At 46.3% G+C, this 22,959-nt stretch overlaps 3 protein-coding genes across 3 annotated transcripts in view; 1 reads left to right on the top strand and 2 right to left on the bottom strand.

The window, feature by feature from the left end:
* Positions 1–7,798, bottom strand: part of WRAP53 (WD repeat containing antisense to TP53) — a 37,748-nt gene extending 29,950 nt beyond the window's left edge. Inside the window, exon 1 of the mRNA XM_058180233.1 lies at positions 7,681–7,798. The gene's annotated coding sequence lies outside the window, so the exon portion shown is untranslated. The remainder of the gene's footprint in view (positions 1–7,680) is intronic.
* Positions 218–11,070, top strand: LOC131196836 (thialysine N-epsilon-acetyltransferase-like). The gene is made up of 6 exons (XM_058180237.1): positions 218–553; positions 2,054–2,105; positions 3,969–4,052; positions 6,356–6,457; positions 8,978–9,018; positions 9,132–11,070. The coding sequence occupies exons 1-6, from the start codon at positions 491–493 to the stop codon at positions 9,333–9,335; spliced, it is 546 nt and encodes a 181-aa protein (XP_058036220.1). The 5' UTR covers positions 218–490; the 3' UTR covers positions 9,336–11,070.
* The window catches only part of TNFSF12 (TNF superfamily member 12), a 53,989-nt gene continuing 38,554 nt past the window's right edge, over positions 7,525–22,959 (bottom strand). The window contains exons 11-15 of the mRNA XM_058180366.1: positions 22,521–22,568; positions 20,324–20,442; positions 15,231–15,372; positions 9,107–12,587; positions 7,525–7,873 (exon numbers count right to left, since the gene is read on the bottom strand). Of these exons, the coding sequence (XP_058036349.1) occupies positions 12,478–12,587; positions 15,231–15,372; positions 20,324–20,442; positions 22,521–22,568 (419 nt within the window). The 3' untranslated portion in view covers positions 7,525–7,873; positions 9,107–12,477. The remainder of the gene's footprint in view (positions 7,874–9,106; positions 12,588–15,230; positions 15,373–20,323; positions 20,443–22,520; positions 22,569–22,959) is intronic.

Below are 22,959 nucleotides of genomic sequence, written 5' to 3'. Positions count from 1 at the left end.
ATCTTCCTGGTGATTGGCCCAAAGTCACCCAGCCAATTACCTAACTGAGATTACAACTCAGAAATGGAAATTCCGGTCTTTAACTGACCCCTTGAAGGCACGTGCCAGCTCACGTGGAAACGATGATGCCAATGTCCAGGAGGGCCGTGTCCTCTCAATCTAGTGCCCAGAGGGGACTCTTGGCGCTCTTCCAAGCATGACAGAGTCCGAAACGGAGCCGAGTGCGAAAGAGACGAGCGCCCACGAAAGTTAATTTGCAACAGGGAACAGGACATCTGCAAGACCATGGCGTGAAGAACTGGGCTAAAGATCAAGATGTGACTGTGTGACTTCTGATCTCCTTCAGCTCGGGCCTCCCAACCATCCGTGCTCATCGGGGGCATGCAACCAAGCGGAGAAGGCCGGCCGGCAACGAGGCCAAGGGTCAGGCGTGGTGGGCTTTAAAGGACCAGCGTCCCTGGCAGGTTCTCCAAGACGTCTCCTGGCCACCATGAGCTTCCTTGTCCGTCCTTGGGCCCAGAGGGACGTTCGGGATGTGATGCGGCTGGTTAGGGTAAGAAGCTGGCTGGGGGTGGGGGCTGGGAAGGGCCGAAGAGAGGGTCTCAAGGGGTCAGGAGGAAGGCGGTGTGGGCTGGGGATTGACCATAACTTTGTTTTTTATTGGTTCTTTATGGGCCATGAATCCAATGTGACCATCTAAAGGGGGCTTCTTAACCTTGGAGACATTAAGTTGGGTGAACTTCAACTCCCAGAATTCCCTAGCCAGCAAGGTAGCTTCTGGTAGTTGAACTCCACCCAACTTAATGTCTCCAAGGTTGAAAAATACTGACCTGCTTGGATGTTCTTCATGAAGATCTCTCTCCAGTCTGGACCCTCGGGTCTTCTAATGGTGTCTCCATCACCACCATATCTCAGTCCATCCACCGTCCTGCTGGTTGTCCTCTTCTACTCTTCCCTTCCATCTTTCCCACCATTATGGACTTCTCTTGAGGTTGGATGGATTGCCTTAATAGAAATTGATTGATTGATGATGACCGTCAAGGCAATCTTAACAACCTCCTAGCTGAAGATCTGTCTCCACCCTGGTCCTTCAGCTCTTCCAATGGTGCCTCCATCATGACTATAACTGAGTCCTTCCCCCTTGCTGTTGGTCCACGTAATCTTCTCCTTCCTTCCAACTTTATGGACTTCTCGAGACAGCTGGGTCTTCCCATGGATTGACCTTCTGCCATGCGATCAGTTCTGATTGATCCCGTAGACGTTCTCCGTGAAGATCTGTCTCCAACCTGATCCTTCAGGTCTTCTAAGGGTGTCCCCATCTCAACTACACCCTAGTTCATCCACCTTCTTTCTGGGTTGTCTTCTTCTCTCCTCTTCCATATTTCCCACCATTATAGGACTTCTCTGGAGGTTGTATAGGTTGCCTCATTAGAAATGATTGATTAATGATGTGTGACCAACGCGATGCAATTCTTAGCAACCTCTTAGATGTTCTCCATGAAGATCGGTCTCCAACTTGATCCTTCGGGTCTTCTAATGGTGTCTCCATCACCACTACATCTCAGTCCATCCACCTTTCTTTTCGTTGTCTTGATGTTAGTTGGCATCCCTCCATTGAAATTGATTGATTGATGATGACCATCAAGGCCATGTCAACTCTTTATCAACCTAGATGTGTTCCATGGAGACTTGTCTCCGTCCTGGTCCTTCAGCTCTTCCAATGACGCCCTCATCTCCAGTAGGACTTGAGTTCCTCCACCTTCCTGGTCATCGTCTCCCTTCTTCTCTTTCCCAGTCAGGAGAGCCTTGACTTTGGGGTGGATGGATGGAGTTGGGTGGGATGTGGACAGAGAAGAACCCATCTTGGTCTTTCCCCACTGTTGGAGAAACCTTGATAAGACTATTTTAGGCAAAGAAGTGGTTGTCTGAAGTTGAGGATTGATGGAGAAGACAGAGAAATGGATGCTGTTTTGGAATCTCCCTGCTGGAGTGAGACCCCGGAGAAGATCCCAGAATGTTCTGGTCCACTCATGAGCGTTTCCTTCTTTTTCAGGAACTGGCGGTGTCTCACAATGTGCTCCACCAGGTGAGAACTTCTCCAGAAGGTAAGGAACCCAAGCCACCGTCTTTGTGATGCAACCAAAACCCCTCCCCCCTCAAAAAAAAAGCATTTAACGGAACCAAGGTCCTCTTCTTACGACCGTAACGTCCGTTGCTAAGCGAGACAGTGAAGTGAGTTTTGCCCCGTCTTACCACTGTTCTTGCCCCTGTTTGTTAAAGGGAATCGTCGCAGTTGTTAAGGAGTCTCACGGTCGTTGAGCGAAGACTTTGCTGGTCAGAAGGTCGCAAAAGGGGATCCCACAACCCCGGGACACTGCAACCCGTCGTAAATACGAGTCGGTGGCCGAGCGTCCGGATTTTGATCAAGGGATGCAGCAACGGCCGTAAGTGCGAAACGTTATCGGAAGTCACTTTTTTTCAGTGCTGCTGTTGTAACTTTGAAGGGTCGTTAAATGAATGGGTATGTATGAGCCACCTTCAGCTGGTTCAAACCGGTTCGCCCGAACTGGTAGCGGAAATCGCGGCTTAATGCTATCCTGTATAGGGACATTTTTGAGACCGGGTGCATGCGCAGAAGGTGCGCGAGAGAGCAAAGCACATACGCGGAAGGCCAGGCATATGTGTAGAAGGCAGGCGTGTGCGCGAAGGGAGCGCACACGCATGAATCGAGGGGGCTTGAAAACTTGAAGAAAACGTGAATTTATTTATTTCTTTTTTGCTTTAACCAACACAGGTAGTCCTCGACTTACAACGGTTCATTTAGTGACCGTTCCGAGCAGGCGGTGGGTTTCACAGTATGTCACTACCGGTTTGCCGTGCGTGCGCACGCTCGCTTCGGGCACGCCTGCGCCTGCGCCCGGCCTCAGAAGCGTGCCTAAATAGGATTGCACAGAGCTGCAATTTCCGCTACCGGTTCGTGCAAACCGGTTTGTGCAAACCAGTTCGGGAAAACCGGTTCGAGCAAACCAGTTCGTGCAAACCGGTTCGGGCAAACCGGTCCGAACCAGCTAAATAGCACCTCTGGTTCCGAGTTACAACAGCGGTGAAAAAAAGTGACTTACGGCCGTTGTTCCCCCTTACGACCGTTGCCGCTTCCCCAGGGTCACGTGATCCGAGTTCAAACCATTGGGGGAACTGACTCCTATTTATGACGGTCTCAGAGTCCCCGGGGAGTGGTGGTCACGTGATCTTCTTTGGCGACCTTCGGACAAGCAACGTCAGCTTCACTTAACAACCAAGTTCCTGACTGAACGACTGCAGAGCTTCGCTGAACAGCAGTGGCCAGAGAGGTCGTACAATGAAGCCAAATTCATTTAACGACTTGTTCTCCCTCAGCAGCAGAAATTTGGGGCTCCATTGTGGTCATTAAGTCGAGGACTAGCTGTACGGATTTTTTAAAAAGGGGATTAAGAAACTGAAATTGGAGCCTCCTTTCTAAACGGATGAAGTTGTGGGAGCTTCATCCCTGGAAGCTTTTAAGAAGAAGCCGGACTGCCATCTGTCAGAAATGGTTGTAGGGTCTCCTGCTTGGATGGGGGGTTGGACTAGATGACCTACAAGGTCCCTTCCAGCTCTGTTATTCTGTTATAAAATCTGTTAAATTATAATCTCCAGAACAGGTCCCAGCGATCCTTGGAGTCTCTCTCTCTTTCAATTATAACTTTTTTTATTAGCTGATCGAAGTCTAAAATACAAAGATTCTGTCTCTTAATGCGTTAAAAAAATACCACAATCGGCAACTCCGATCTCCCAGCAAGCTTTTTAAAAATGGTGCGTGTGTTTGTGTGTGTGTGTTGCGATTTTTTTTTCTGCCACCAGCCTTGGAAAACTTTGTTTAATCGCCCAACGAGCGGTTTAAACTTTAACCTGTTGTAAACTTGATGATACTTGTCTGAAACTTTCCGCAGCTCTCCAAAAAGATGGGTTTGAAAAAGACGCCACTTTCGGGTACCTGGTGGCCGAGGTGCCCCCCGCACAAAAAAGCAAAGACGGTACGGCAAGAGACTAGGGGTCCCCTTGTTGGGGAGGGAGGAAGTGGGGGAGCCCAGCCCTTGGGAGGGTGGGAAAGGGGGCTGCGGGCCTGGAGATGGACCGTGGGAATTGGGGATGAAGGCGAAGGCAACCTTCAAAAATATATGTTATGTATCACCGTCGTCGGGTCGGTTTCGGTGCCCGAGCGAATGGCAGAGGGTTTGTGCACAATTTGGTCTAGCGGTTAAGGTGCCCTTCTGGAAACCAGGAGATTGTGAGTTCTAGATCCCCCGTAGGGCCGGATGAGTGACTTTGAGCCAATCCTCAGGAGGTTGTGAGTTCTAGTGCCGCCTTAGGCATAAGAGCCGGCTGGGTGACTTTGAGGGCGTGTCCCTCTCTCTCTCAGCCCAACCCACCTCACAGGATTGTTGCTGTGAGGAAAATAGGAAGAGGAAAGAGTCATAGGTATATTCACTGCCTCAACTTACTTGTAAAGATGAAAAAGGCGGGGAATGAATGAATGACCGATCAGAGAGAGAGGGAGAGGGAGAGGGAAAGAGAGAGAGAGAGAGAGAGAAAGAAAGAAAGGAAGGAAAGAAAGAGAAAGAGAGAGAGAGAGAGAGAGAGAGAGAAAGAAAGAAAGAAAGAAAGAAAGAAAGAAAGAAAGAAAGAAAGAAAGAAAGAAAGAAAGAAAGAAAGAAAGAAAATATGTGCCCTCTTCCAGGCACCTTATGACTCCATTCTAGCCCAGAATTCTCTTCTCTTCTCTTCTCTTCTCTTCTCTTCTCTTCTCTTCTCCTCTCCTCTCCTCTCCTCTCCCCTTCCCTCCCCTCCATTCCATTCCATTCCTGAATTCAATTCAATCCTATCCTATCCTATCCTATCCTATCCTATCCTATCCTATCCTATCCTATCTATCTCTACTTTATTCTATTCTATTCTATTCTATTCTATTCTATTCTGTTCTGTTCTGTTCTATTCTATTCTATTCTGCAGGGGGTTTATTTATTTATTTATTTATTTATTTAATAAATAAAAATAAATAAATAAATAAATAAATATTCTATTCTATTCTATTCTGCAGGGGGTGGACTAGAAGACCTCCAAGGTCCGTTCCAACTCTGTTATTCTATTCTATTCTATTCCATTCCATTCCATTCCATTCCATTCCATTCCATTCTGATGAACGTATCTTTTCTTTTATGTACACTGAGAGCATATGCACCAAGACAAATTCCTTGTGTGTCCAATCACACTTGGCCAATAAAATTCTATTCTATTCTATTCTATTCTATTCTGAGTTCTATTCTATTCTATTCTATTCTATTCTATTCTATTCTATTCTATTCTATTCTATTCCATTCCTGAATTCTATTCTATTCTATTCTATTCTATTCTATTCTATTCTATTCTATTCTATTCTATTCCATTCCATTCCATTCCTGAATTCTATTCTATTCTATTCTATTCTATTCTATTCTATTCTATTCTATTCCATTCCATTCCATTCCTGAATTCTATTCTATTCTATTCTATTCTATTCTATTCTATTCTATTCTATTCTATTCCATTCCATTCCATTCCTGAATTCTATTCTATTCTATTCTATTCTATTCTATTCTATTCTATTCTATTCTATTCTATTCTATTCCATTCCATTCCATTCCTGAATTCTATTCTATTCTATTCTATTCTATTCTATTCTATTCTATTCTATTCTATTCTATTCTATTCTATTCCATTCCATTCCATTCCTGAATTCTATTCTATTCTATTCTATTCTATTCTATTCTATTCTATTCCATTCCATTCCATTCCTGAATTCTATTCTATTCTATTCTATTCTATTCTATTCTATTCTATTCTATTCCATTCCTGAATTCTATTCTATTCTATTCTATTCTATTCTATTCTATTCTATTCTATTCCATTCCATTCCATTCCATTCCTGAATTCTATTCTATCCTATCTCCTATCCTATCCTATCCTATCCTATCCTATCCTATCCTATCCTATCCTATCCTATCCTAGTCTAGTCTAGTCTAGTCTAGTCTATCCTGTCCTACCAAAACTCTTGAACCCTTTCACAACCTGGTTCTCAGAGGCAGAGACCGTAACGCATCGCCGTGAAGAACCCAGAAAATTCTTACAAAAGGGCCACAGCGAGAAACGTACGTTCAATTCCCTCCCGGGCCCACGAATGATGAAGCCAACGCATTCTTCCTCCCCTCTGCGGAATTCAGGTTTCTCCTTTCTTCCAGTCCTCCCCCCGTCCCACCCCCACCCCCCCCGTGCCTTGACTGCTGCTCCTTTTTCGTCGCAGGACGCACCATTGTCGGCTATCAGTTCCACTACCTGACCTACTGCACTTGGGACGGCCCGATTCTCTTCGGCGAAGATCTGTACGTGATGCCGGAATTCAGAGGTAGCGGAGAAATTCGGGGGTCTAACCCTGACCCTCCTAAAGTAGGATCTCTCTACAAAAAGGGAGAACCCTGAGAATCATTTTATAATTTTAAATTATCAGCCACATCAAATAAGTTTTTTAATTGGGTTTTATTGTATTGTACTGTATTTTATCTGGCTGTTCACCGCCCTGAGTCCTTCGGGAGAAGGGCAGTATAAAAATTAAAATATTATTATTATTATTATTATTATTATTATTATTATTATTATTATTATTATTATTATTATTATTATTATTATTATTATTATTATTGGAATAGAATAGAATAGAATAGAATAGAATAGAATAGAATAGAATAGAATAGAATTTTTATTGGCCAAGTGTGATTGGACACACAAGGATTTTGTCTTGGTGCATATGCTCTCAGTGTACATAAAAGAAAAGATACGTTCATCAAGGTACAACATTTACAACACAATTGATGGTCAATATATCAATATAAATCATAAGGATTGCCAGCAACAAGTTATAGTCATACAGTCATAAGTGGAAAGAGATTGGCGATGGGAACGATGAGAAGATTAATAGTAGTGCAGATTCAGTAAATAGTCTGACAGTGTTGAGGGAATTATTTGTTTAGCAGAGTGATGGCCTTCGGGAAAAATTATTATTAATTATTAATCATCTTACATTCCTTTTTATTTATTTATTTTAATAAAAAAGTTTTCTTTTTACATTCATATCCAACAACTCATCCAATGTACAGTCATATACAATTAGTCAGGCTTGCCCAGTCACCACCCCCTCCTTTTAACTCTCTTCCCTCTTCTACCTTCTTCTACTTTCCAGACCTTCCTCCCCTTCTCTTATCTACATCCTCTCCTCCCTCCGCCCTACACCTTCCTCCTCCCTCTTCTACCCCTCTTCTCCTCTTTCCAACCTCCTACTCTCTCCTCCTTTCTCCCTCCCCACCATTCTAAAATGAAGAGAAGGAAAGTATTTCATTCTTTGAAACCATTTAAAAATGACATTATCTGTTGACAAGAAACACATATTAGATCTTTAGACCAGAAATATTTGATAAACTCAAAACTGGGAGTACATTTTGTTGCCTCCGCTTTGGAAAAAAAAGAATGGTTTAGTTATATATATATAAAGAAGGATATATCAGCAAAATAACACACACACAGAAAAACCCGAAGGAGGAGAGTTGGTTGGACAAGATAAGAGATAATCCCCACCTTTGCATCGTAAATCAGCCACAAACTTTGTTTGAAGTTAGATAACCCAGATACCAGGTGAGACGAAGAAACTTTTTTCTCATCCGGAGTTCAGTCTTCGGGCATCCTTCGGTAAATTAGCTTTTCAGTTTAGGAATGTTAAAAGCCATCTAATCGAGGTAAAGCCTTCCCTACAGCCCAAGCTCTAATGAACCTGAACGTTATTTTAAAAGAGAGAAAAATAAAGTCCAGTTAAAAGTACAAAACAACTACGCTAGTTAACAAATTACAAAGTCCATGTCATGCGCGCCTCAATTCTTCTTTTTTTAAAATATATTAAATTTCTCTCTCTCTCTCTCTCTTTCTCCTTCTTTCTTTCTCTTTCTCTCTCTTTCTCCCTCTTTTTCTCCTTCCCTTTCTTTCTCTCTCCCTCTCTCTCTTTCTCTCCCCTCTCTTTCTCTCTCTTCTCTCTTTTCTCTCTCTTTCTCCCTCTCTCCTTTCTTTTTCTCTCTTTCTTCTCTCTCTCTCTTTCTCTCTCTCTCTCTCCCTTCTCTCTTCCTCTCCCTCTCTTTCTCCTTCTCCCCCTTCTCTCTCTTTCTCCTTCTCTCTTTCTTTCTCTCTCTCTTTCTTCTTCTCTCTTCTCTCTCTTTCTCCCTCTTTTTCTCCTTCTTTCTCTCTCTCCTCTCTTCTCTCCTCTCTCTCTCTCTTCTCTCTTTCTCTCTTTCTCTCTCTCCTTCTTTCTCTTTCTCTCTTTCTCTCTCTCTCTCTCTCTCTCTCCCTTCTCTCTTCCTCTCCCTCTCTTTCTCCTTCTCCTCTCTCTCTCTCTCTCTCTCTCTCTCTCTCTCTCCTTGTCTCTCTCCTCTTTCTCTTCTCCTTCTCTCTCTCTCTTTCTTCCCCTCTCTCTTCTTCTCTTTCTCTCTCCTCTCGCTCTCTTTCTCCTTCTCCCCTCTCTCTTTCTCTCTCTCTTCTCTCTCTCTTCTCTCCTTGTCTCTCTCCCTCTTTCTCTTTCTCCTTCTCTTTCTTTCTCTCTCTTTCTCTCTCTTTCTTCTCTCCCTCTCTCTTTCTCCTTCTCCCCCCACTCTTTTTCTCCTTCTTTCTTTCTCTTTCTCTGTCTCTCTCCCTCTTTCTCCTTCTCTTTCTTTCTCTCTCTTTCTCTCCTCTCTCTTTCTCCTTCTCCCCCACTCTTTTCTCCTTCTTTCTTTCTCTTTCTCTGTCTCTCTCCCTCTTTCTCCTTCTCTTTCTTTCTCTCTCTTTCTCCTCCCCCTTTTTTCTCTCTTTCTTCTCTCCCCCCCCCTCTCTCTCTCGTCTTCTTGCCCAGGGAGAGGAGTTGGCACCGCCTTGCTGAACCGAGCAGCCAAGGTAAGACCCACGGGGAGCAGTCTAGCCAGCAAGTCTTCCCCTAATCCAGTCCAGGGGCCCCTAAGGGCCCATCCAGAATCAAACAAACCTGGTTTTTAACCTCTTGTCCCCAGATGACCCTGGAAAAAGGATGCTCCCAATTCCGGTTCCTCTCGGCTCAGAAGGACCAGGCCACGAACGATTTCTTCCACAGGAGAGGCGCCGTTGATGTCACCCTCCATGATGATTGGCATGTCTTCCGGATTGACAGGGAGCCCCTTCTGAAGCTGCTGGAGGAAGCGGCAGCCAAGCCGAGCCCCATTTCTTCGCAGCTCTAGACCCACACCCACCCACACCCCACTTCCAATTCTACCCAAATTAGGCAGTGCAATTCCATAGGGGTGACTCGGGGACACCCCCCACCTCTCCCCTACCCATTCACCGGTTTGGGGGGGGGATATTTTTTCCCCCTCTTGTTCCTTTCTGGAAGGCTGAAGTTTGACCCTCCCCATCTCCTTCGATAAAAATACAGAATGCGGAATATAGAATGAAGAATGCAAATTATGGAATGCAGACTACAGAATACAAACGCAGAATGCAGACTATAGAATGCAGAACGCAAATGCAGAAGGAAGAATATAGAACGCAGAACGCGAAATACAGAATGCAGAATGCAAATATAGAACGAAGGATGCAGAATACAGAAAACAGAATATAAAAATGCAGAATATAGAATGCAGAATGCAAATACCGAATGCAGAATGCAGGATTGAGAATGCAGAATGCAGTAAGACAGTACTCAAGAAAAATATCTAAACGAATGGAAGAATTGGATTGATTATATTCAAAATAGATATCAGATTAAGAAATTTCAGATTGCCTTTGAATGAAGGACGTTGTTTTTGATTTTAATGGAAGAAGTCAGGTTATGTGAGAGAGAAGGATTATAATTATGTTAGATTTTAAAAATTTAATGTATGACTGTTTGTTTATTGAACTATACCTTGTGTTTGCTCGTTGAAGTGGGGGGGGGGTTGGAGGGAGGGGGGAAGTCGGGGGAGGGGAGGGGAAAAATTTAATTGTTGTTGTAAAACTTTTTCAATAAAAAAAAAGAGAGAATGCAGAATTACAACCGGCTTGAAAAGGATCAGAGTGCAAATTCTTCCATTCACACACTCTCAGCCGAGCGGAGGAGGAAGCCACGTTTGCTCCGACGAGGGTTTTACCCTTGTTAATTCAGCTAACGGTGGGTTTCGCATTTTGCTACCACCGCTTCCCCGTGCGCACGCACACGCTCGCTTCACGTGCATGCTCGCCTTGCACACATGCACCTGGCCTTCTTGCACACGGGCTTTGCTCACGCACGCATAAGAGACAGGGCGTGGGTGGGCAAGCCTCAAACGCGATCTCCGCAATCGGTTCGCCCGAACCGGTGCGAACCGGCTGAATAGCACCACTGATTTACAGCCATGTCAAAATTGTGGATTTGTGTTGTGGCTCACACATTTTCCCTGGGTTAAAAACAGAATAGAGCAGGGGTCTCCAACCTTGGTCCCTTTAAGACTTGTGGACTTCAACTCCCAGAGTCCCTCAGCCAGCTTTGAAGTTGAAGTCCACAAGTCTTAAAGGGACCAAGGTTGGAGACTGAACCCGAAAGCTCCACCTAGTGGTAGAGAAAGAAAGGGAGTCCCTCTAAACGATTCCTACCTCTATGTTATTGTTATGCTCTGTGTTTGTCCCTTTTCCGCTTGAGTCTCGCGAGATTTTAGCGTCTCCACGCGAGATCTCTCTGCAGGGAGCGTCAGGAGGATAACAAAGAGCTAATAATAATGCAGACCTGTTTTCTGCTTCCGGCGGCGTTCAGTGCCAAGCTGCAAAATACGGAGTTTTCTGCATTATTCCCACTCATTTTGTGGGTTGAATCCCGCCATTCCAATTCAAATCACTCCACCGAAGCCTCCCGAGTGAAAGCCCCACCGATTCCCGTGGGTGCAATTTGCACTGAGTATCCACCCTCCATGCCCAAAATGTGCAAGGTTTTTTTTAAAAAAAAAAACTTTTTTTATTATTATTTTTAAAAAGTGCTTTCCCCCCACCCTTCAAAAAAATAATAATGGTTATATCCACAATCTTTTGCCCAGGGCAAAAATACATATTTTTTTTCCTAATTAAAATGCAAACGGTTGCAAATGGCAAATAGAAAAGATCTTGGAATCCTTGCAAGATTTTGTGCATTGCGATTGTAAAATGAGACCAAATATTTGGCAAGTTCCCCCCCCCCCCCCGGCCCCCCACCAACCTGGTAAAAAGGGGGTATCAAACCGGTATTGCATTTGGAAGAAAGGTTTAAACCAGGGGTTAACGGTGCCTCTGCTGCTTTCCAGCTAGTCCTCGACTTACGATGGCAATTGAGACCAGAACGTCCATTGCTAAGCAAGGCGGTTCTTAAGTGAGTCGCCCCGGATTTGATACCGCGGTTTTGGAGTGAATTGGAGTTGTTAAGCGAATCCGGCTTCCCGCATTGTCAGCACGGGAAGATCATAAAAGGGAGATCACGTAACCCCGGGACTCTGCAACCATCATAAATACATGCCAGCTGCCAAGCGCCCAAATTTTGATCAGGGGACCATGAGGACGCTACGTCGTAAGTGTGAGGAGCAGTCGTAAGATCCTTTTTTTTTTTTTTGAGCGCTGTTGTAACTTAGGTCCCCAAACGAACAGACACAAGTTGAGAACGATCTGAATTTCATCCACCTTTTTGTGGGACACTTCAGAAAAAAGGAGGGATTCAGCAAATTGGAGTTATCCCAGTGTTTGTCAGACTTGGCCGCTTTAAGAGTTGGACTTCAACTCCCAGAATTCCCCAGCCGAGAAGGGCTTCCCAGAATTCAGCACGGATAGGACAACAACAAAGGCGGCTAGACGACCTTTATTGCAATTTTTGATAAGGGTAACTTTCTTAGTAGATGGTGGGTATGCAGTAAACATAATATATCTTGATATTCAGCAAAGTGAAAGAAAAAGAGCTGATTGGAGAATTCTGGGAGTTAAAATCCACGAGTCTTAAAGCGGCCAATTTGAGAAACACTGGACGAGATCTCTCGGTTCCTGGACATTTGCAAAAGGTCATTCCAAAAGGCAAGAAAATATTGACTGCGACTTCGATCTCGCTGGATCCAAACTCAAAGGGCCAATTCTCAGGCTCTCCCAGCTGAAGGATCTCCAACGGGGTCCCGGAAACCAAAGCCAGGGTGGGCTCCGTTTGCCCCCCCACCCCGCTTTTCTGCAGGAAATCTCAGCCACTGTCATCTTGAATCGGTCTCTTTCCTGCATCCGATCATCCAGGCTGTGTCAAGTCTACCTGGCTCCAAATCCGCAATGAAGAAGCCGCTTCTGGATTTAGAACCCCAGGATTTCTGGGGATCCTTCTCAGAGGTGGGATAGGGGGGTGGGGGTGGGGCTGCAAAGATTCTCGCATGTCTACAAACGGAGTACGCCCAGGAAAGTCCCGTGGGTGGAGATGTCGAAGGAAGCGTTGAAACGGGGGATGCGCAGACTCAGACGGTCTCCCTGCTGCAGGTAGAAAACCCCTAGAAGTAGAAAAAGTGGGGTTCAGACACAGGGACCTGCATTAAACAGAACCGCCAGCCCAGCTACAAGTCGCACCAATGGCCCGCCGTGGGCTGGGGACATGTGCAGTGGTGGGATTCTGCCGGTTCACTCCGGTTTAGGCGAACCGGTAGTTAACTTTCTGAGCAGTTGGGCAAACTGGCTGTTGAAAGAAATCTCCTTCCTACAGCCTTTTGTTTTTCCCACTTTACGGGATTAATCCTGTCAGGAAGGCAAGAAGGATTGCCTGGTGTGCCTGTGTGTGTTGTTTAAGTGTTTTCCGAAACTGCCTCTGGATTAAACCCTGTTACATTGTAACAGCTGTTAATGGTTCTTGGCAGTACACCCAGACTTTCTATAGCCTGAGCTTCTTTGGAGTTATTGTTCCTTTGCTGGTATTTTTATTCCACTGGACACGTGCCACGTTTGGAGAAAACAGGGTTTATTTATTTATTTATTTATTTATTTGAATTTTTATACCGCCCTATCTCCCGAAGGACTCAGGGCGGTTCACAGCCAGATAAAAACATGCAAATAATACAGGTAAAAACAACAATTAAAAAACTTATTAATTAGGCCGAATTAAAAATATCACTAGAATAAAATAATATAAAACCCCATTAAAAACTAAATTTAAAAACTAAAACCCTAGGCTAGCCCTGCGCAAATAAATAGATGTGTCTTAAGCTTGCGGCGGAAGGTTCGGAGGTCAGGAAGTTGACGAAGCCCTGGGGGAAGCTCGTTCCAGAGGGTGGGAGCCCCCACAGAGAAAGCCCTTCCTCTGGGTGTCACCAGTCGGCACTGCCTGGCGGACGGCACCCTAAGGAGTCCCTCTCTGTGAGAGCGTACGGGTCGGTGGGAGGCGATCGGTGGCAGTAGGCGGTCCCGTAAATAACCCGGCCCTATGCCATGGAGCGCTTTAAAGATGATAACCAAGACCTTGAAGCGCAGGAGAAGGTTCCCATCTCCTGTCCATCTAAACGTGAGTTTCTTCCCTCAACTCTCCAGCTAAGCTCAGTTCATTTTCTGAGCCACGGAAGAAGGAGAAAGACACTCGTGCCCCCTGCCTTTCACAACTCGGGGACTCCCCTCTCTGCTGCAAAGCCATTCCCACAACTCCCTGCAGCAGATTTCCTACACGGGAGGCTTTTAACAAAAAAATTGGACAACCATTTGTCTGGAACGGTATAGGGTTTCCTGCCTGAGCAGGGGGTTGGACTAGATGACCTCCATGGTCCCTACAAACTCAGTTATTCTGTGATTCAGAATGAGTTGCCTCCAGAAGTTGTGGGTGCTCCATCACTGGAAGCTTTTAAGGAGACTTTCGACAGCCATTTGTCTGAAACGGTTTCCTTTTTTTTTTTTTTGGTCTGAAACAGGCTTTCTGCCTGAGCAGGGGGTTGGGCTAGAAGACCTCCAAGGTCCCTTCCAACTCTGTTATTCTGTTATGACTTAAAAGAAATGTTTTGAACCCGTTGCAAAGAAAGGAAGTTGGCTACGCTGAGCTGCCTCCTCACAATAGATTAAGGTGTGGATTAAGGAATGGGGAATGGACCCCCGATGGATTCCAACTCCTGACACCAAGAAACCACCTGGGTCGAGAGTCCTTTTCCCCAAAACCTAGACCAGTGTTTTGCAACTTTGGCCCCTTTAAGAGGCATGGACTTCAACTCCCAGAATTCCCCAGCCAGCACTACGGTTTCCTACTTAATTGTCAGGCCGTCTAGCCCAGCTCTAAGATTTCTTAATTTAATTTGTCATGAGTTCTTTTTATTTTATATATATATATATATATTTCACTTCAAGGTATATTACATCAACCGCATTCCCACTATCTATGAAGAAAGTTAGCCAATCCCCCCCAAAAAAAGCAATGAAATCAGCCTTTTGTTTTTCCCACTTTACGGGGTTAATCCCATCAGGAAGGCAGAAAGGAAGCATCCTGGTGTGCTTGTGTGTGTTGTTTCTAGCCTGCTTAAATGTTTTCCGAAACTGCCTCTGGTTAAGCCTTGTTACATTGTAACAGCTGTTAATGGTTCTTGGCAGTACACCCAGACTTTCCATAGTTTAAGACAGTGGTAGTCAACCTGGTCCCTACTGCCCACTAGTGGGCGTTCCAGCTTTTATGGTGGGCGGTAGGGGCTTTGTCCGATACTGAAGCACTTTCATTTTTTTTAATTTAATTGACATTTTAAAAAAAATTTATAGCATTATTTAAAAACATTTTCAATAGGTTTTCATAAAATTCCCCGTGACAATTTAAATTTCTGAAAATATACTATTTGTATCGCCCGTGCATAAGTTTAGTTCACGTTACATAAGTGAAACTAAACGGCGCTGTAGTGCGACCGCAAAGAAAAGAGCCTCGTCCCAGAATAGCTCGCGCATCTCCCCACACACCACCCAGCTGTAACAGACAAGCAGAGCTGGTAGCCGGCGCCCCTCCAACCCAATCTACGATGCGCGAGAGGCATGCGCAGACGAGGATACACGGCGCATTACTGTGGAACTGTGGGTGGTTAGAAAATTTTACTACTAACAGAAATACAAAAGTGAGCGGTAGGTATAAATAGGTTGACTACCCCTTGGATTAAGACATTCCTGAAAGGGGAATGGCAGCTCACCTCCACTGTAGCAGCTGTTATACGCCTTCTCCACCTTGGGGGGCATACTCTGGATACAGCGGAAAAGGATTTGATCCGGCCTGCCTAGGGCCACTCGCCGTAGGACCTGTCCCATGGTAAAAGTGGGGTCATGGAACAGCACCTAGGAAGGAAGGGAGAAAGGGGCACAACTGTTGTGCCTTGTCCGCTTTCCCCGCAGCCGGGGCCTTCTTATCTGCTTCCGAACGCTGAGGAATGTCCTAGCATGCCTCCCGGCCCCAGCCCTGGCTCCATGCCCAGACAGGCTGAGGAAGAAGAAGTGCCTCCAGCCCCCAGCCCAGGCAAACGGAGCAACTAGACCCCTCCCCCTCCCCCACAGCATGTGAGCCTGAGGAAGGTCAATTACCAACAGCTGCAGACCGGAGCAACCCTCGCTTCAGGAGAATTGATAAGCGGCGTCAACAGAAGGAAGGGAGGGGCAGGCCGGGATAAGTGCTGAGTCATGGAGCCTCACCCCATGGCCTATATAAAGGATCTGCTTTCTGGCATTCTCTGAGTCAGGCAAAGTCTACCTTATCTTGCTGAAGTCACTTTCTGGTCTCCTGCCTGCTTTGAGAACTTTGCTAGGATTTTGGCAGAGCTGCAGAGGCACGCCTGATTTGGATTTCCCTGACCCGGCCGTCAGCAGAGGAGTGGGACACGACAACAACCTTATGTGAATACATTCACAAGAAGTCCTAAACACAGTTTGTTTAATGACTGAAGTTACAACGGCACGGAAAAAAGTGACTCAAGTGACCAGTTGTCACACAACCATTGCGGCATCCCTATGGTCAAAATTCAGATGCGTGTCGTATTTATGACGACGGTCTCGCTTAGCGATAGAAATTTTTGGTCCTAATTCGAGGACTGCCTGTAGTTCAGAGAGAAGTCACTCTGTCTCGTGCACACACACAACACCAAAAGTGGTGCAATCAAATACGAAATATCTGGAGTCCCCCTCCAGAATCTAACCGGGTCTGACCCTGCTTAGCTTTTCAATACCATTCAAAGTCAGATCGGATTTTTGCTGCCTGCTATCAGTAGTCCTCGACTTATGACCACAGTTGGGATCGCAGCTGCTGTTGCTAAGCGATGGGATCTTTAAATGAGTCGCTCCTGATTTTATGACTGTTTCGCTGTGCTCGTTAAGCCAGTCCAACTTAATGTGAAATCCAATCATACAAACATTGTTATTAAGTGAATCATTGTTATGGTTGTTAAGTGAATCATTGGGTCATTAAGTGAATCAGGCTCCCCCCCCCGCCAATGACTATGTTTGCCAGAAGCAAAACAACGGTGATCACGTGACCCTGGGAGACTCCAGCCTTCATTAAATACAATAAAAAAATTACTGTTGTTAACTTTATCGTTGTTAAATGAATCATTGGGTCATTAAGTGAATCTGGATTTCCCCCATTGACTTTCCTTGTTGGAAACCGTCCAGGAAAGTTGCAAATGGCGATCACGTGACCCGGGGACCCTGCAACCTTCATTAAATACAATAAAAAATTACTGTCGTTAAGTGGATCATAATCGTTGTTAAACGAATCATGGGTCATTAAGTGAATCATTGACTTTTTTTGCCAGAAGCTCTGCAGGGAGGTCGCAAAAGGCACTCACATGACCCTGATGAGAATATGCAACCCTCCTAAATATATGCCAGTTGCCAAGAATTTTGATCAGGTGACTGTTAGAATGCTCAAATGGACGTAAATGCGAGGACAGGTCATAAGTCGTCTTTTTTTCATCCGTAAGCTGAGGACTGCCTTATAAAACCATTCTTTTGCAAGCAGCCAAGCGACGTTTCCAAGGTAAAGTTGGCCCAACTAACTTTATCAGCTTTGCCCCAGAGTTGCAGCTTAGCAAAACAACAACAGATTAAAGATATTTGAATTCTTTGTGTATCTTGTCACCCTTCTTCGTCAATTTATAATTGGCTTCCTTTGTTTATGCCCCGAAGCCACAACGGGACCCAAAAATCTTTGCTTCTTTTCTGAAATGCCCTTTTCAAAAACATTATTTCTAAAATGCCCTTTTTCAAAAGCATTATTTCGTTTATCGTTGCTTGGATAATCTCAAATTTTTTTTCATATATATGGTGTCTTTCCGCCCTTCCTCTAGCTGACTCGCTCCCTCTCTGACTTCAAAATCTTCTTTTTTACTAAAACAGAATGAAGAATTAGGAACTGGGCTGGCGTTACAGGGAGTCCTCGCCTTACGGCCACAATGGAGCCCAAACTGTTCGTGGCTAAGCCAGACAGAGTGAGTTTTGCCCCCTTTTTATGGCCTTCCTGGCCACCGCTGTTAAGAGAGACCCACTGAAGTGAATTTGGCTTCTCCTTTCGACATTGCTTGTGGGAAGGGCGCAAAAGGGGATCGCGTAACCCTGCAACCGTCATAAATACGAGTCAGTTGTCAAGCATCTGAATTCTGATCCTATGACCAGGCTCTCCTGCTTGGGTGTGGGTGGGGGGGGAGGGGGTCGAGCTCGCTTCTCTGATGGTCGCAAAAGTGGATCGCGCAACCTTGGGATACACAGCGATGGTCATAAGTGTGAGCCCATTCCCAGAATTTTGATCACGGGGAATGCCACAAAGGTCGTAACTAGCAAACCCGGTCCTAAGTTCCTTTTTTCAGTGCCGTCGTAACTCCTAACGGTCACAAAAATGAACAGTTGTAAGCCAAGGACTACTTCTACTTGTGACCTGGATTCAAAGTTCTGACGGTTAGGTGTCTTCTGTGGTCACGTGTTCGAATTCTGGGCGCTCAGCGACGTGGCCACTGCTTTCCGGGCCATTTGTAGTGTCCCTAACGACTCGTTTCCAAAAATTTCCCCTCTGCTAACGGTAACATACGACCGTTATGGGAAGGCTCCATTACGGTCATATGTCGAGGACTTCATGTAGTCACTTCTGAGGCAGAATACAGGGAGTCCTCGACCTACGGCCGTCCCTTTAGCGACCGTTCAAAGGGGCAACACTGAAAAAGTGGGGATTGGCCCTCAGTCCCCGCAGTTACGACCGTCGCCCCGCTATTACGTGATCAAAATTCAGCAGCTTGGCGACCGATGCTTATTTACGACGGTCGCAGACGCTCATGATCCCCATTGGCAACCTTCCCGGCCGGCTTCTCGCACCCGACGTCCATATGATTCACTTAACGACCATGCGATCTGCTTAACGGCTGGAGCCGATTCACTTAACGGCCGTGGCCAAAAAAAAAAGGTCGTATAAGGAGGCGAGGCTTGCTTAACCGCTGCCCTGCTTAGCAATGGAAATTCTACTCCCGATCGTCGACGTAAGTCGAGGACTCGGTGAATATCGGCAAGGATTTTTTCCCCAGCTTTTTTTCTTTTCGAATGCTTCCCAGGGGAAAAATTAATCCTTGCAATCAGGGGGAAGCTAATTGGTCTCTAATTAAGATCCCTGCTGAGCCGAGCCCGCAGGGAATCCCGTCTGACATTCCCCACTTCGGTTTTATGTCCGTCGCATCTCCGGGGAGATCTGCGGGACTAGAACCAGCCAGGAGGCCAAGAAGCACCTTCCCCTCCCGACTCCCTTGAGCCCAGGACGAAAGAGTGGCAATTTCACACAACCGAGTGTGGGAATCTGGGTGTGGTTGGTTTTCCTTGGCTGAAGGAATCGCTCAAGGAAAACTGGGAAAGGGCCCTGAGATTGTCCAGCTGTGGAAGAGAGGAGGGGGAAAAAATGCCCTTTTTCCCTCCAGTTCCCTTCTTTCTCCTTCCTTCCTTTCTTCCTTCCCTTCTCATCCCCCTCCCCTTCCTTTCCTTCCATCCTTCCTCCCTCCCTCCCTTCTTTCTTTTCCTTTCCTCCTTCCTTTTCTTTTCTTTTTTCTTTTCCTTTCCTTGCCTTTCCTTCCATCCTTCCTCCCTTCCTTTCTCTCCTTCCTTCCTCCACTCTGCTTCCTCCTTCCCTTCCTTCTTTCTTTTCCTTTTCTTTCCTTCCTTTCTTCCTTCTTTTCTTTTCTTTTCCTTTCCTTCCTTCCTTCCCCTTCCCGCTTCCTTCCTTCCCATCTCTCCTCCTGCCCTCCCTCCCTCCCTCTCTTCCTTTGTCCACTCTCCTTCCTCCTTCCTTCCTTCTTTTTTGTTTTCCTTTCCTTCCTTCCTTCCTTTCCTTTCTTTCTTTTCCTTCCTTCCCCTTCCCACTTCCTTCCTTCCCATCTCTCCTCCCGCTCTCCCTCCCTCCCTCCCTCTCTTCCTTCCTCCCTTCCCTTCCTTTCTCTCCTTCCTTCCTCCACTCTCCTTCCTCCATTCCTTCCTTCTTTCCTTTCCTTTCCTTCCTTCCTTTCCTTCCTCCCTCCTTCCCCCCTTTCCTTTCCTTTCCTTCCTTCCCGCTTCCTTCCTTCCCATCTCTCCTCCTGCCCTCCCTCCCTCCCTCTCTTCCTTCGTCCACTCTCCTTCCTCCTTCCCTTCCTTCTTTCGTTTTCCTTTCCTTCCTTCCTTTCTTTTCTTTTCTTTTCCTTCCTTCCCCTTCCCACTTCCTTCCTTCCCATCTCTCCTCCCGCTCTCCCTCCCTCCCTCCCTCTCTTCCTTCCTCCCTTCCCTTCCTTTCTCTCCTTCCTTCCTCCACTCTCCTTCCTCCATTCCTTCCTTCTTTCCTTTCCTTTCCTTCCTTTCCTTCCTCCTCCTTCCCCCTTTCCTTCCTCCTTCCTTCCGCTTCCTTCCTTCCCATCTCTCCTCCTGCCTCCTCCCTCCCTCCTCTCTTCCTTCGTCCACTCTCCTTCCTCCTTCCTTCCTTCTTTCGTTTTCCTTTCCTTCCTTCTTTCTTTTCTTTTCCTTCCTTCCCCTTCCCACTTCCTTCCTTCCCATCTCTCCTCCCGCTCTCCCTCCCTCCCTCCCTCTCTTCCTTCCTCCCTTCCCTTCCTTTCTCTCCTTCCTTCCTCCACTTTCCTTCCTCCATTCCTTCCTTCCTTCTTTCCTTTCCTTTCCTTTCCTTTCCTTCCTTCCCGCTTCCTTCCTCCCTCCCTTCCTTCGTCCCTTCCCTTCCCTTCTCTCCTTCCTCCACCCCTTCCTCCCTCCCTTCCCTCCCCAGGAGGCGTCCTCCCCCACTCACCTGGCTGTAAACGAAGTAGAGGCCGGTGTGTTTGACCACCACATCTTGCCCGCTGGGCTCCAGGGCCCGGCCCTGCTGCAGGAAAGGGGCCCACCAGATCTCCGTGGCATCGCCCTCCTCTGTGGGGGGAGGGGAGGAAAGCCGGGGTCAGATCGCAACACCCCCTTGTCCCCCCATCCACCCCCCCCCCATCCGCACCTGAGCCCTGCCTGCCTTTGTCCTGAGCCTTGAGCAGGGCAGGCAGAAGTCCAAGTGGTGAGGCTGGGCCCTGACCCAGGAGAGAGCTTCACTCAGGCCGCTTCCTCCCCAGTCCTCCCCCCACTTTGGCCCTCCCTCTCAAAACATTTCATTTTATTCCTTTGATCTCTCTAGGGAGCCTCTTTTCCCCAGGAGCCAACGGCTAATTGGGGACATTACAGCCAGAAGCTTTGCAAATGACATTCCTGAGGGAGGGGAGAGAGGAGGAGGAGGAGGAGAAGAGGAAGAAGGAGAAGAGGAGGAAGAAGAGGAGGAAGAGGAGGAGGAGGAGGAGGAGAAGAGGAGGAAGAGGAGGAAGAGGAGAAGGAGGAGAAAGAGGAGGAGGAGAAAGAGGAGGAGAAGGAGAGAAGAGGAGGAGGAGGAGGAGGAGGAGAAGAAGAAGAGGAGGAAGAGGAGGAGGAGGAGAAGAAGGAGGAGGAAGAGGAGGAGGAGGAAGAGGAGGAGGAGGAGGAGGAGGAGGAAGAAGGAGGAGGAGGAGGAGGAAGAGGAGGAGGAGGAGAAGAAGAGGAAGAAGAGGAGGAAGAGGAGGAGGAGGAGAAGAAGAGGAGGAAGAGGAGGAGAGGAGGAAGAAGAGGAAGAGGAGAGGAGAGGAGGAGAAGAAGAAGAGGAAGAGGAGGAGGGGAAGGAGGGGAGGAGGAGAAGAAGAGGAGGAGGAGAGGAGGAGGAGGAGAAGAGGAGAAGAGGAGGAGGAAGAGGAAGAAGAGGAGGAAGAGGAGGGAGAGGGAGAAGAAGAGGAGGAGGGGGAGAGAGGGGGAGGAGAAGAAGAAGAGGATGAGGAGAAAGAGGTGGGAAGAGGAGGAGGAGGAGGAGGAGGAGGAGGAGGAGGAGAAGAAGAAGAAGAAGAAGAAGAAGAAGAAGAAGAAGAAGAGGTGGTGGTGGTGGTGGTGGGTTCTGGTTGTTCTTTGAGCTTGGTTGTTTTCTTGCAGACATTTCATGACCCAACTAGAGAACATCATCAGTGCTGGAAGGAAGGAAGGAAGGAAGGAAGGAAGGAAGGAAGGAAGGAAGGAAGGAAGGAAGGAAGGAAGGAAGGAAGGAAGGAAGGAAACTACTGTGGGGTCCTTGGTGCTCTCTGATCCTTGGTTGTTTTCTTGTAGACGTTTCATGACCCAACTAGGGAACATTATCAATGCTAAAAAGGAATGGGGTTTGTGGAGAGGAGGGTGAGGGAGGAGGAATGGTACAGAATTTCTTTCCTGCCTGAGCAGGGGGTTGGGCTAGAAGACCTCCAAGGTCCCTTCCAACTCTTGCTATTCTGTTATTCTCCGAGCTTGGTGGTTTTCTTCCAGACGTTTCCTGACCTGACTAAGGAACGTCATCAGTGCTAAAGAGGGAGTGGAGTTTGCAAAGAGGAGGAAGAGGAGGAGAAGGAGAAGAAGAACAAGGAAGAGGATTATGGGGTCCACGTTGCTCTCTGATGGTTTTCTTGCTGACATTTCGTGACCCAACTAGGGAACGCCATCAGTGCTAGAAGAGGGTGGGGTTTGTGGAGGAGGAAGGAGAAGAGGAGATGGTTCCAGGGGGCGGGGGAAAATGTCCAGAGAGTTCCAGCAAGGGGGGATTATATCAGAGCTGGCCACTCTGGAGCTGCCCACTAAGAGGGTGAATGCCATTTAATTATTTTTTTCCAACTTGGGTTGATCTGCTGAAAATCAGTTTTAATCCACACAGGTGTATTGCAATTGTAATTGCAATTGCAATTGTGATTGTAATTGTAATTGTGATTGTAATTGTAATTGGCCTGGGTATCTCCTCTGTCTTTTAATTATTGCATTTAAATGTAGCATAATTGGTAGAAATTATGATTTTTTTTAAAAAAAAAACTTCATTTAGCTGTGTGCGTCGCCCAGAGTCTCACGCGCAAGAGAGAGAGGTATGGCTTTATCAATGTAATAAATAATACTATTTTATTCCTCCTTGAACAAAATCTGCTACTCACCGTTGTTGGAATGACGAGCGGGGACCAAATGCAAGACCGAATGTTTTCCTAGGGAGAGCAAACAGAGTTGTCAATAATGGGGAATATTATAGGGATGGCGGGTTCCCCATTTGTCAATAGATTTCGTCGTTTCATATTTCAAATTCTTCGGAGCCCGTTTTTCAAAGTGTGGGAAATTAATGTTGCTGTAATGTATTAATCAGTGTTCAACTCGGCAGGGCAATATGCGTGTATTATTATTTATTTATTTATTTTATTAGATTTCTAGACCGCCCTTCTCCTGAAGGACTCAGGGCAGTGTACAGCCAAGATAAAAATAAACAATGTACAATTAAAAATAAATTTAAAAACTTATTATACAGTTAGGCCGATAAATTAAAATATATAATCTAAAAAAAAACCCAATTTAAAACTTAAATAACAATTAAATTTAAAATCT

This window comes from Ahaetulla prasina, chromosome 4 (genome assembly GCF_028640845.1).
Source record: "Ahaetulla prasina isolate Xishuangbanna chromosome 4, ASM2864084v1, whole genome shotgun sequence".
Classification (NCBI taxonomy): domain Eukaryota; kingdom Metazoa; phylum Chordata; class Lepidosauria; order Squamata; family Colubridae; genus Ahaetulla; species Ahaetulla prasina.
Note: the sequence above shows the minus strand (reverse complement) of the source record. Positions and strands in the feature narration are given on the sequence as shown.

Excerpts from the sequence above, each read along its gene's own strand:
- LOC131196836 (XM_058180237.1), top strand. The coding sequence starts at position 491 with ATGAGCTTCCTTGTCCGTCCTTGGGCCCAGAGGGACGTTCGGGATGTG. Across the intron at positions 554-2,053 it reads ATGTGATGCGGCTGGTTAGG|GAACTGGCGGTGTCTCACAA; the intron begins GTAAGAAGCTGG and ends CTTCTTTTTCAG. Across the intron at positions 2,106-3,968 it reads GGTGAGAACTTCTCCAGAAG|CTCTCCAAAAAGATGGGTTT; the intron begins GTAAGGAACCCA and ends AACTTTCCGCAG.